Here is a 14,420-nt window from a genome sequence, read left to right as displayed (position 1 = left end):
CACTTTATTTATGTATATGCCTGTGCTATTTCTGAGAAAGAGAAAGAGAGAGTAAGGAGGATGAGAAAGAATGTGAGGAGGAAGAGGAGAAAGAGATTGAGAAGGAGGGTGATAAAGAGTGTGGAAGAGGAGGAGGAGGAGGAGGAGGAGGAGGAGGTGGTGGTAGTGGTGGTGGTGTTGGTGGTGGTGGTGGTGGAGGAGGAAGAGGAAGAGGAAGAGGAAGAGGAAGAAGAAAAAGAAGAAGAAGGGGGAGGGGGAGGAAGAGGGAGAGGGAGAGGGAGAGGGAGAGGGAGAGGGAGAGGGAGAGGGAGAGGGAGAGGGAGAGGGAGAGGGAGAGGGAGAGGGAGAGGGAAAGGAAGAGGGAGAGGGAGAAGGAGGAGAGAAAGAGAATGAGAATGAGAAAGATAATGTGAATGTGAAGGAGAGGGAGAAGGAGAAGGAGGAAGAGAAGGAGAAGAAGGAAAAAGAGTATGAGAATGAGAGAGAAAAAATGAGAAAGAGAAAGAGAAAAAAATAAGAGAGAGGAAGAGAAAATGAGAATGTGAAAATGAGAACGAAAAGAAAAGAGAGAGGAAGAGAATAAGTTAGATAAAGAGAAAGAGAACAAATAGAAATGAAAGAGATACAGAAGGAGAAAGAGAAAACGAGACTGAAAGAGATAGGGAGACTTTGACAAGTTTATTGAGAAAAGAGAGAGAGAAAGAGGGGGGAGGAAGAGGGAGAGGGAGAGAAAGAGGGAGAGGGAGTGGGAGAGGGAGAGGGAGAAGGAGAGAGAGAGGGAGAGGGAGAGAGAGAGAGTGAGAGAGAGAGAGTGAGAGAGAGAGAGAGGGAGAGAAAGAGAAAATGAATGAGAAATAGAATGAGAAAAAACATGAAAAAGAGAAAGAGAAAAAAAATGAGAAAGAGAATGAGAAAAAGAATGAGAAAGAGAAAATGAGAACGTGAAAAAGAAGAACGGAAAGAAAAGAGAGAGGAAGAGAATAAGATAGAGAAAGAGGAGAACAAATAGAAAAGAAAGAGATAGAGAAGGAGAAAGAGAAATCGAGATTGAAAGAGATAGGGAGACTTTGACAAGTTTATTGAGACAAGAGAGAGAGGGAGAGGGAGAGGGAGAGGGAGAGGGAGAGGGAGAGGGAGAGGGAGAGGGCGAGGGCGAGGGCGAGGGCGAGGGCGAGGGCGAGGGCGAGGGCGAGGGCGAGGGCGAGGGCGAGGGCGAGGGCGAGGGCGAGGGCGAGAGCGAGAGCGAGGGCGAGGGAGAGAGAGAGAGAGAGAGAGAGAGAGAGAGAGAGAGAGAGAGAGAGAGAGAGAGAGAGAGAGAGAGAGAGAGAGAGAGAGAGAGAGAGAGAGAGAGCGAGAGAGAGAGAAAAAAAAGATAGAGAGAGAGAGAGAGAGAGAGAGAGAGAGAGAGAGAGAGAGAGAGAGAGAGAGAGAGAGAGAGAGAGAGAGAGAGAGAGAGAGAGAGAGAGAGATAGGGAGGGAGAGGGAGAGATACAAAGTTTTACAAGCAAAGACATTTTGAATCAATAAAATTTAAAATTTGTGCTTGAAATAAAAAAAATAATCCATTGCGGACGGGTGTCATGACAGACATGACACAGTTGCTTTGGCCTGACGACGGGCGTCATGACGTACATGACGTTCTGGGATTTTGGATCATTGTGCTATTTTATTGTGCTATGAGAAAGGAGTGAGTGATGATGGCAATTGCAATCATAATTACTATAATTAAGGTAATATTGAGCAAACCTAGCTTCCAAAACCTAGATGGCACCACTTTCTTCTAGAACCAGTAAGAGAGAGAGCCTTGAATGGCACCCATCTACGGTCTCTAGCAAGTACTATCTTTACAGAGCGATGGCACACAAGTTGACGACCTCTTGCTCAGAAGTACCGCAGATGAAGGATGTGCAGGCAGAACGAGACAAGGAAGTTGACTCAAACCATACCTAGTGTCTAAAAAGTGCTCCTGTGCCAATATGGATGCATTTTACTGTGGCACTCACAGTCATAAGCACAGGTCCCTTCCTTTTCCCTACCTCTTCATGTTATCTTCCTTGTAGGTGGTTATATGTTTCGTATTCGTTCAAGACAGCACAAAAATACGAAAAAATAAAGTTGCTTTTTGCCCTCCCATAAGACAGCAATACTTCTATCATACTTAGTATAAAAAAAAATAATGAGCTGATACATATTATATACTACAATTTTAGTCAACTGTAATATTGATAGAGCCTGTCATATGGCATATATGTCTCTAAACACAATAAAACACACAAAAAACAAAACACAAAAATGGTTCTAGTTTTATAATGAGTGACTAAAAGAGAGTGGGAAGATTCAAATTATGATGTTTCAAACTGCCTTGCTCTGAAATAAAACCCATCTTGGAGTCTGGGCAAGCGAATCTATCCCCAGTCCACAATGGGTTAAGGTTGTAAAAGTCAATTTCAGAAAGAAAAAAATCTGTCATTTATTTCATATCAAAATGTTACAGTAACTGTTTTAATATACCCTTAAAGAATAATAAGATCAGTCATAAGGCACATGATGTCACAGTCATGGTAGGATATCTTAATACATTTTATCAACGTCCTAAATATAAATTATTCTGTACACTTTTCACTGCAGAGATAATAGTAACATTGTGATATTCCTGAGAATTCATTTATTATAGATATCAGTCCTCAATAACAATGCATTTTCTTTTGAAGAACATAAAACCTTTAGTAAAACTCTCGACACTAAGGAACTCGTAAGCTACAACACCTTTATATACATAATGTGACAATAACATTCATTGTGTAACTTTTATTAGCACCTTACTGAGATTTAAATACACTGTTATAATAGTCATACTCAGTCTACGAATATTGCACAGACAATTGCACTTCATTTTTGTATATATCCTTGTTATTTCTATAAATACTGCACCAAGAATTTGACTTTGACAGGCCCCCGTCATTTCTATTAGCAATATTATCCCATTTCAGGCACATGACAATGAGCTAAACTTTTATATATATTTTTATGCCATTAAATTGCTAGGAGGCCCACTGTCATTACCAGAAATAAAACCAAATTTGGTGGTAAAAATAAGTACTGGTAATGTATTAGGTCTCAGGTGATTGAGAGTGTGTACATGTGAGTGTGAGTGTGAGTGTGAGTGTGAGTGTGAGTGTGAGTGTGAGTGTGTGTGTGTGTGTGTGTGTGTGTGTGTGTGTGTGTGTGTGTGTGTGTGTGTGTGTGTGTGTGTGTGTGTGTGTTAGTGTTAGTGTTAGTGTGAGTGTGAGTGTGAGTGTGAGTGTGAGTGTGAGTGTGAGTGTGAGTGTGAGTGTGAGTGTGTGTTAGTGTTAGTGTTAGTGTGAGTGTGAGTGTGAGTGTGAGTGTGAGTGTGAGTGTGAGTGTGAGTGTGAGTGTGAGTGTGAGTGTGAGTGTGAGTGTGAGTGTGAGTGTGAGTGTGAGTGTGAGTGTGAGTGTGAGTGTGAGTGTTAGTGTTAGTGTTAGTGTTAGTGTTAGTGTTAATGTTAATGTTAATGTTAATGTTAGTGTGAGTGTGAGTGCACATGTGTGTGGATGTCTTTTAATATGTGTGTGTATGCTTACCTATATTTAGAAGAAAAAAAAAATAAACACAAGCAAAATAAGAGCATAACTTGAATTCCAATCAAAATTCATTAAAAATGGTATGCACTCCACATAGTGTGCCTTTTCACCATCCTTTGTTTTCATCTGATATGAAATGAATATGCTAGCAAATCTTAATAAAGTATTGATATCAGGGATTCCAACTTGCAGTATCTGAAGGGCATAATCACTACTACCTTTTTGATATATGATCATTACCAGTTCAAACATCTTTTATCTAGTTCTGGCTGAGGAAATTCAACACATTCACATTAACTTAAAGTATATCAAATAACCTGATGAAGCAACAGACCTCTTATTCACTCATTTGTAAATACAACTCTGTTATGGCACTTTGGTCCCTTCAAACATAATAGTGGAAAGAATCTTCATATATCTAAAATAGAATATTTGACTGGTAATAGTAAACCATTAACCATTATTCTGACAGGTACATATCATGTTGGCACTGGAATTTCAGGATAATTTCTCATGGAAATATTTTGTCATGAAGTTGGATGTTAAACAAACTTTAACAAAACTCTCATGACTAGCTTTTTTTAATCCTCAACATCTTTTATTAAAAAATATATGAATCACTCTAAAAGGTGAAAACCACATTTCTAAAAGAAAATAAGAAATAAAATAAAAAACACACTTTAAAACTATATTGAAATAAGCTGAATGGATGTCTCCATCATTTTCATCATTACAACTTACCAGAACTATCTTTAGACAAAGATAAGCATCAACCATAAAAAAGGGACATAACTCTATGCCTTGATAATAAGTCCTGACAACATATATTTGACTATTTCTGACTAGCCTGTAATGTATTGCACCATTTGTTAGGGGTATTTGGGTAGCTGCCCTGATGCTTTTTTCCTGACTAGCCTGTAATGTAGTGCAGCATCATTAGCGAGGAGTATTTGGGTAGCTGCCCTGATGCTCACTTCTGCGAGGGGAGGAAGGATTGCTGGGACCCCTTGCAACACTTGGGTCTGTTAGCTTCAAAAGGCCATCAAATTGAGCCGCAGCAACTCCAATGCTCTCGACCAAGGTAGAAATGAGAGTGGGCTGATTGAGGGAGAACTGGGCCGATAGGACTGAGGCACAGTGCTGCATGACCGACATTTGTTCAAGTAGCCTCTGACATCTTTGGTGACATTCGTGTAGCCGTCCACGAGCTTCAACTATCCATCCCTCTGTCACAACTCTTAAATTATGCTCTTGATAAACCTGAAAATTTTATAGAAAACAAAAATATGTATCAAAAAATTTCCCAACTGCCTTCCTTTCATTACTCATCAACTGCTTCAGTGTCAGGACATCACAAACATAATCTAGTAGAATGAGTAAAGAATCTCAGGATGGCATGAGTATGTTCCAGGGCAAACTAAACTATAACTGGTATTGCAAAGACCTGGATATGGCTCTAATATGGTCCTTTCTGCCCTGCTTAAGATAGTGGTCTAGGCTTTTTTTTTCTCTCAACAATTGATTTGTGGGCATTGACACATATTACTCCAACAATACAATTAAAATCTGAATTCATGAGATCTAGAGAGAATTTACCATACACAGGATATTTGACTGTCAAATTATGTGATAAAAAATTATGAATCAAACAGTTTCCTAAGGTCCCAGAGTAAAAGGATAATTATAATAAGTTATCTGTAATGCAAAGTATACATTCCTTAACCCTTCCGCAACAGACATTTTCCTGGGTGTACTGCATTTTTCCATTTGTTGAAAATACAAGCTATTTACTCCTTCAGTTATGACGGTTTATCATACCAAATGCTAATTAGTATCACTTAGCTAGTACACCATATAGAGACTCATATATCATATCAAAAGTCTAGAAAATAATAAAAAACACATCATAAGATGCCCAACCCAGGCTAAATATCTAGTAATGTGACCTGTCTCAGAAGGGTTGGGCCATTTATATTTTCTTTTTATCACTCCCTGTTCCCAGTATGGAAAGTGCAGTACTTTTTGCCTAGATCTCAGGTGTGCATGGAAAAAAATTGAACTGTACAGTGTGCAATGGTTAACAAGTATCCCCTCTACATGTGCTCTTATCAAAAATTCTTGACATACATTGAACTTTTAGCTGAGATTTGTCCTCTGGAGAACATGGTTAATGTCAATAACACCTTGTTACATGCAATTACAGTTTTATTTCTATTCACACAGAATGTCATACCCTAATCTATCAAACATACTCTCTTCAACTAATGGTTATATATAAAACATACAAGTGTGCAATGAGCAACAGAAAAAAATATTGGATGTACAGCTGACATATTTTCCATACTGGCCTGATACTATGCTTATTTTTTTGTTGATATTATGCAATGAAATTTATATTGATAAAGAAAGGAAATCTTGTTTTTGCATATGAACTCAATCTTACAAATGATACAACATGATTTAAAGTTTTGCATATTAATTCAACATTACAATACAATTTTCTAGGTGAAAAAAAAAAAAATGAAATACACAATATATTGCCAGACACAAAAAAAACTTACATGTTCAATAAGCGTGATAACATTAGAATAAAGATGATAAATAATCTAAAAAATCAGAAGAAGAAAAATTGTCAATCAAACCATTCCCATGACATAAAATAAGAACTATATCCGAATCAACTCTTACTCTGGCTGAGATATAGCCTGGTAAGTAAAAGTGGTACAAGTTTCTTGAACATGAAAAAAAGTGATGAAGAAAAGCATGGAAAATCTAATATTCATTACCTGGGCTTTTGTTTCCTGTATAGTCTGCATGGCTTTGGTTAACTTCTCACCCAGCTCTTGCATCTCAACTTCTAGCTTATCTGCATAGGCACATTCCACAGAGCTCCACAATGGTGCATTGCTGTGCCAGCGTGCAATGGCCGAGGTCATCTTCCGTCGAGGTCCCAGCTTGCTACAATATAACAAAGTGAAATGTGATTAAATAACCACAATTCACAATCAGCAGAATGATGCACAGCATTTACCACTCCTAGTCAAAGGCTTGAAAGTCTTTATATCTGACTTTAATTAAAAATTTCTTCAAGAAATGCTTATTAAAAAACAGACAAAAAAATGCATTTGTTTCATACTTACTGTATGCCACATTCTTTCAGTTCCTGATCTGTTAATGTGAGGAACATCTGAAGATCCACGTCTTGCTCCTTAAAAACACTCATGTATGACCCTAAGCCAAGTTGGTTCAACAAAGTTTCGAGATCCGTGGGGATGACACGAGCTGTGAAGAAAAGTGATAAAGGCTTTACAGCAGTAGACACTCAAAACAATGTAAGCTGCCTCTCTTTTTGTCCTAACTCATCTTCTCATTCTATCATTCTCAGAGTCCAGAGCTAACATGGTGATACAAATACATTTGTGATAACTAAAAGAAATGGTTCCTCATTTTTAGATTGTATTAATGGAGGGGTACTACATTCCTATTACAAAGGCAACTGAGATCAATCACAATAAATCTGTAGGCCAAATTACCTTTTATACAACACCATTTCATAAATGACTTACCACTGTCAAGGGATGGCATAGCATTTCCTCTAACACGAGGTGCCTGTTGAGATTGTTGCGACAAGCGTGCTTCAATTGCTGCAGGCCCATCTGGTAGGCTTGGTCCATTTTGACCTAGAAATGTAGAAAAGCAAAATATAGATTCTCTGGACATGTTATACATCATATAGATTATATTTTGTTTGATAGCCTGCATAATCTAACCAATAATCTGTGGAGTGCCAATGTGTTGCAATGTTGTCGGGGATAAACAGTCTGTCTTTTCATGCTCAAAACAAGGGAAAACTGCCATGAAACAATACCAGGTCATAGATCAACTTGGACATATTAACCCAGTCACGACGGGGGCATTCCAGCCTTGCATGTTACAATGCCGGGGCTCTCGAACGCATAGGCCTAAATCAGTTAAATAAACGACGCCGTATGGCGTCACCCAGCGAACGGGCCTTGAATGCGCGGTACCATAGTGTACCACCCGTCCAGAGAGGGTTAACCCATTAATGACAGGGCTGTTTTGTCTCCAAATGGTTGAAATGCTGGGATATTTCAAACGCGTAAGCCTAACACCTCGGGCTAATCACCCATACTGGCCGTGGCCAAGCTCTATATGCCCTATCACCCGGCATGCCAACCAAGAGGATAGCCACGACAAAATATCTCGTTCTCGGCAGCTGACACTGCCACCATTTAATGTGATATCTTGTCACCCATCGTTAAGGGGTTAAAGAGCCTCATTTTAAAAACAGCACTCTTAAACTTTTGACTACATGCCCCCAAAAACAGGATATCAGGGTCCATAATGAATCCAGAGGGTGTTACTCGCCCAATATCCCCAAGGGAGGAGACAGATTTTGTAAAGATAAACAAAAGTCTCTTGAGGTAACAACCCCTACAAGTACACTGGCTCAAGGTGAGACATCAACCAGAATACTAAAGTGCTAGATAGACAAATTTAGACAACAGAAATTTACAGTTTATTGTAATGATGTTGCATAAGTGTCAATCATACACAAAAGGTCAAGAGGTGTACAGCAGTGTGACATTCAGCCACAGAGGAGGCATATGTAAGTTACGAGTTAACCCCTATAGGACAATATATGGTAAGAGTTGTACATTTGAATATGTGGTACACAGGGCAAACAGTAGCAATATTCTATTTTACAACTGTTTATCCCTCCTGTGGGCACAGCTGCTCTGAACTTTTATCAGAGATTTAAATTAAATATCGGTCATACAGCTAGGGCACTTATTTCATTATTTTCTTAACTTCTTACTTCATAATATTCTACTCATTATACATAAGCTCTCATTTGGTTACCCCTATTGCTCAATTAAAGCTCCTTAAAAAAAATAACATCCTTTACCACATGTTAACCAAATCAGTACAACTCAATAATATCATATAACAGAAAAAAACTGATCTAGCTTTTATCTATTTAGTTTTAGAAATACCTTGCAGACTCCACCGCATGATAACTGCAGCAACATTTGGACAATCAGCATCTTGAGCAATCCTGGCAGCTGTGTGTCCTTGATGGGTTGTGAGAGAGACTACAGCACCTGCTTTTAATAATGCTGTGACTGTGCTGATGTCACCACGTTGTGCTCCATACATCAGGGGCGTCATGCCAGTCCTCCGCTCACTATAGGATAGATGAGAAAATGTGTATGTATAAATATTTGAATAAATCTATCTATAATCACATATCTTAACAGGTTATTTATTGTCCTAAAGCTTTGCTATCAATAAAAAATTCTTCAAGACATTTAACACAACAAACATTCATTCTCGTCAAATTCCTTACACAATAGCATTACTTCATCTAAATGCAGATCACCAAACCAGAAACTAAGATTTGAGATTGAATGAGATTCTACAGGTAATTAACAATAAGGACCATCAATGAATAATAACGTAAAAGAACCTTTGAACCTTTAAACCTTTAGTTTTATACAGAGAAATTACTTATTTATTTTAGTGATTTGCAAGTTACAGTTACCCATTATCCAAAATATAACATTTATCACTCAAGCCTAACAGAAAAATATTAGAAATAGAACAATTTGAATGGAAACCTGAAGTAGTTGAGAGGTTATTGGCAGCAGAAGCCACAATAACAATGATGGAGAAGATAGTTTCCAAAGTGTGGATTCACATCTTACTAAAGGACCCTATCCTCAACAAAAATACAAGTCATAACAAGATGATTTGCAAACACAAAATAGACATCAGAGAACAAAAAATTAAACCTATACCTTTATATGCTAGGAATTATCAACTCTGAAATTCTGAACACTCTTAATAAATCTGTTAACGACGGGTGACAAGATATCACATCAAATGGTGGCAAGGTCAGCCAGCAGGGATGAGATATATCGTCGTGGCTACCCTCCTGGCTGGTATGCCGGGTGATCAGGCGTATAGCACTTGGCCGCAGCCAGTGTGGGTGAGAATCCCGAGATGTCAGGCTTATGCGTTTTAAATATCCCGGCATTTCAACCATTTAGAGCCAAAATAGCCCCATCGTTAATGGGTTAACATCTACACAGTGGTGTGCACAAACACCACTGTCAATGCATCTAGTAAGCATGACTCACTTAATGTAAAGAGGATATGTCTCCATCTGGCAGGGAAATAGCTAGTTTTTTTATACCAATGCCATCTTCAACAGTTTAAAATCAAGCTACTCAGAGAGTAAATATAGTTAGGCATTACAGAAGGGCTATTAATAAGTAATGTTTGCTTCTAGAATACTTACAACCTTAATGAGCATAATATCTATAATAATTCCCAAAGTGTTCTAATCTATTCTACAACCTTGTTAGGCACAGATTAAATGGGCTTAGTTTTAAGCTTTTAACCCCTTAACGACAGGTGACAAGATATCACATCTAGTGGTTTTTTGGTCAGACGCCGAGAACAAGTTATTTTGTCAAGGCCGGTGCACCAGGTGAGCAGGTGCACAGTACTCGCTCGTGGCCAGTGTGGCCGAGAATCCCAACGCATTAGGTTTATGCGTTCAACTATCCCGGCATTTCGACCCTTTAAAGCCAAAATAGCCCCGTTGGGAACGGGTTAACAAAAAGTTATAATGGCCTTGGCATTAGATAAAAGAACAATAACAGCTGGTACAAATTTCTATATAAAACTCACATTAAAAAGTTAGTGCAGTCTTCTCCTAGGTTGCAATGATTTGCTTAAAAACAAATCAGCTTAAGGTGAGTCACATCAACGCAGATACTAAAAAGACATTTATGTACAATGTTTCAAAATAATTTTAATGGTGTAAACAAACACAACATGAAGGAAGGATATCAAATCATAGAGTTTTATATATAGACCTTCACTTCTTTAAGCACCTGTTTATATTGTACTCCTAATACCATTTGCTGTATATCATTTTGAGAGAACTAAAAGCAACTAACTAAAAATGACAAAATACGAGTATTCTCTCTGACTAACCAGTCATGAAGAGGCTATACTAAAACCTTTTGGCAATTTTAGTTTTCACCACTGTAAGAATCCTTTCTTGTTGCATCTAAGATCCCTTTCACATCAAAAAATCCTTTGTATTGAACAAGAAGAGATACAACTAACACAAACCTATGCCTACCAAAAGTTTACATCACCTTTAGATAATAAAAAGACAGAGGATATTCCCTGTTTCTGGAAACATCTCATCATTCATATGATCATTCAAGTAGCAAAAAAGATTTACAGCATGCTACCTTAATTAAGATGAAAATGAATGAGAAGAGAATTATCTATTTTAAGAATGACACAAAATTATCAGTTCTTAGTGGCCTTATCTCCTTTCTGTAAATATATGATCCTCTTCTTATTAACCCTTCAACGACAGGTGACAAGATATCACGTCAAGTGGTAGCAGCGTCAGCCACCAGGGACGAGATATTTCGTCATGGCTATCTTCTTGGCCAGCGTGCTGGGTAATCAGGCATATAGCACTTAGCCACAGCCAATGCGGGCGAATAGCCCAAGGCATTAGGCTTACAAGTTTGAAATATCCCAGCGTTTTAACCATTTGGAGCCAAAACAGCCCCATCGTTAAAGGATAAAGATATATTGAACTTTTACTCATATGTAAACAGTTATATTACAAGTCAGAAAAGGACACTAATCACTGTAATTGATTCACCTTCTTCCAATGATTAGATCTAATGTATTAACTTCCTAATATTGTTATTCCTTCCATATTAAGCACCTAAGGACAATGAAAAAAAAAAAAATCTCTAATACAGTTTGATCAATTTGAAGTTTGAATATACACATATCTAACAACCATGCATCCAAAACTTTCATATTTGTGTCTTACCAAGAATTAGGATTTGCTCTATAACTCAGAAGGGTGTCAACCACACTATGATGGCCTAAGGTGACTGCATGAAAGAGTGCTGTCCAGTCTCGGCTATCTCGAGCTTCTAAGATGCTGCCAGCCTGAAAACATCTTATTTTTGAGTGTTCTGCTCTACAATTCATGGTTGCTGCAGAAAATCTGATACAATATCCCCTTTGTCTCTATGAATTATAAATTCATAGTATATATTAACTAAGAATAACACTAAATTTATTCAACTGTAAACAGGCAACTCCTCTATGAAAAAATCAAACCCTGCACATTCAGGAAAACTATAAAGAGCAATTTTAAACTAAAAGGTCATGACATTTGTTTATGCCGATATATACATTGTACACATTCCTTCAATATAATAATAATGATTGCCTATCACAGCTGAAGCAGATTGTGAATCTGTCTTAGCACCAAGCCACACAAGTACAAATTTTGGTGGCTTCTTTAGATCTCAAACTATATGGATTCTTGAGCTTAATGTTCTTTTGAATTTGCTTGTATGAAATTTAGCAGCATAAACCTTCTCAAAATTATCAAATACATATATATATATATATATATAATTACAAAGATACTTATCAACAAATCTTCTAATGAAAAAATCAAATAAGGACAAAAACTAACCTTTATTAACATTTCTGCTATGGATTCACTGCCGCACATAGCAGCTAACATCAGAGCATTACACCCCGAGTTGTTGACTGGGTGAACTGATGCACTGGTCTCTAAGAGCAACTTTACTACATCCACATGGTCATAATATGTTGCATACATCAAGGCCGTCCATCCTCCCTTGTTTTTATAATCAACAGCTTTCTTGTCTCTGTACAAAGGCATATAAGAAATACATTACTCATGACAATTTAAACTGTAAATATAGCTCCCATGCATTAAATGACACATGTAATAAATATTATATTAAATATCAGCTAATATCATGTTAAAATCTCTCTCTCACTCTCTATTTTTCCTATGTTACTTTCTTTCTCTCTCTCTCCCCAATGTCTGTCTGTCTCTTTCTCTCTCCAACCTATGTCTCTTTCCTGCCTATGTCTCTCTCTCTCCCTGGCCTATGTTTCTCTCTCTCTTGCCTACGTCTCTCTCCCTATCTTGCCTATGTCTCTGTCTCTGTCTCTGTCTCTGTCTCTGTCTCTGTCTCTGTCTCTGTCTCTGTCTCTGTCTCTGTCTCTGTCTCTGTCTCTGTCTCTGTCTCTGTCTCTGTCTCTGTCTCTGTCTCTGTCTCTGTCTCTGTCTCTGTCTCTGTCTCTGTCTCTGTCTCTGTCTCTGTCTCTGTCTCGCCTATGTCTCGCCTATGTCTCGCCTATGTCTCTATCTCTCTCTCTCTCTCTCTCTCTCTCTTGCCTATGTCTCTCTCTCTCTCTTTCTCTATCGCCTATGTCTGTCTGTCTGTCTGTCTCTCTCTCTCTCTCTCTCTCTCTCTCTCTCTCTCTCTCTCTCTCTCTCTCTCTCTCTCTCTCTCTCTCTCTCTCTCTCTCTCTCTCTCTCTCTCTCTCTCTCTCTCTCTCTCTCACTAGTCTCTCTCTCTCTCTCTCTCTCTCTCTCTCACACCTATGTCTCTCTCTTACCTATGTCTCTCTCTCTCTCTCTCTCTCTCTCTCTCTCTCCCCTCTCTCTCTCTCTCTCTCTCTCTCTCTCTCTCTCTCTCTCTCTCTCTCTCTCTCTCTCTCTCTCTCTCTCTCTCTCTCTCTCTTCTATGTTTCTCTCTCTTGCCTGTCTCTCTCTTTCTCTTGCCTATGTCCCTCTCTCTCTCTATTGCCTGTCTTTCTCTCTCTCTTGCCTATGTCTCTCTCTCTCTCTCTCTCTCTTGCCTATGTCTCTCTCTCTCTCTCTCTCTCTCTCTCTCTCTCTCTCTCTCTCTCTCTCTCTCTCTCTCTCTCTCTCTCTCTCTCTCTCTCTCTCTCTCTCTCTCTCTCTCTCTTGCCTATGTCTCTCTCTCTCCTATATCTCTCTCTTTCTCTTACCTATGTCTCTCTCTCTCTATCGCCTATGTCTTTCTCTCTCTCTTGCCTATCTCTCTCTCTCTCTCTCTCTCTCTCTCTCTCTCTCTCTCTCTCTCTCTCTCTCTCTCTCTCTCTCTCTCTCTCTCTCTCTCTCTCTCTCTCTCTAACCTATGTCTCTCTCTAACCTATGTCTCTCTCTCCTGTCTCTCTCTCTCTCTCCTTCTCTCACCTATGTCTCTCTCTCTCTCTCTCTCTCTCACACCTATGTCTCTCTCTCGCTTATGTCTCTCGCCTAGGTCTCTCTCTCTCTCTCTCTCGCCTAGGTCTCTCTCTCTCTCTCTCTCGCCTAGGTCTCTCTCTCTCTTTCTCTCTCTCACCTATGTCTCTTTCTCTCTTTCTCTCACCTATCTCTCTCTCTCTCTCTCTCTCTCTCTCTCTCTCTCTCTCTCTCTCTCTCTCTCTCTCTCTCTCTCTCTCTCTCTCTCTCTCTCTCTCTCTCTCTCTCTCTAAGAATAACCATTGTAATGTTTTGTAAGTTGTAAGTTTTTGAATTTGAATTTGACTCTCTCTCTCTCTCTCTTGCCTATGCCTCTCTCTCTCTCTCTCACCTATGCCTCTCTCTCTCTCTCGCCTATGCCTCTCTCTCTCTCTCGCCTAGGTCTCTCTCTCTCGCCTAGGTCTCTCTCTCTCGCCTAGGTCTCTCTCTCTCGCCTAGGTCTCTCTCTCTCGCCTAGGTCTCTCTCTCTCGCCTAGGTCTCTCTCTCTCGTCTCAGTCTCTCTCTCTCGCCTAGGTCTCTCTCTCTCGCCTAGGTCTCTCTCTCTCGCCTAGGTCTCTCTCTCTCGTCTAGGTCTCTCTCTCTCGTCTAGGTCTCTCTCTCTCACCTAGGTCTCTCTCTTTCGTCTATGTCTCTCTCTCTCTC

At 39.2% G+C, this 14,420-nt stretch overlaps 1 protein-coding gene across 3 annotated transcripts in view; it reads right to left on the bottom strand.

Moving 5' to 3' along the window:
• Window positions 1-2,445: 2,445 nt before the first annotated feature.
• Window positions 2,446-14,420, bottom strand: part of LOC122254349 (uncharacterized) — a 23,486-nt gene continuing 11,511 nt past the window's right edge. For all 3 annotated transcript variants that reach the window (XM_043018019.2, XM_043018012.2, XM_086539670.1), the window contains exons 3-9: window positions 12,164-12,362; window positions 11,504-11,625; window positions 8,622-8,812; window positions 7,170-7,283; window positions 6,744-6,885; window positions 6,390-6,561; window positions 2,446-4,863 (exon numbers count right to left, since the gene is read on the bottom strand). In XM_043018019.2, coding sequence (XP_042873953.2) covers window positions 4,540-4,863; window positions 6,390-6,561; window positions 6,744-6,885; window positions 7,170-7,283; window positions 8,622-8,812; window positions 11,504-11,625; window positions 12,164-12,362 — 1,264 coding nt within the window. In that variant the 3' untranslated portion in view covers window positions 2,446-4,539. The remainder of the gene's footprint in view (window positions 4,864-6,389; window positions 6,562-6,743; window positions 6,886-7,169; window positions 7,284-8,621; window positions 8,813-11,503; window positions 11,626-12,163; window positions 12,363-14,420) is intronic.

Source organism: Penaeus japonicus, unplaced genomic scaffold (assembly GCF_977035675.1).
Source record: "Penaeus japonicus unplaced genomic scaffold, GWHDUDI00000001_assembly GWHDUDI00000009, whole genome shotgun sequence".
NCBI lineage: Eukaryota > Metazoa > Arthropoda > Malacostraca > Decapoda > Penaeidae > Penaeus > Penaeus japonicus.
This window is presented reverse-complemented; position numbering and strand designations above follow the sequence as displayed.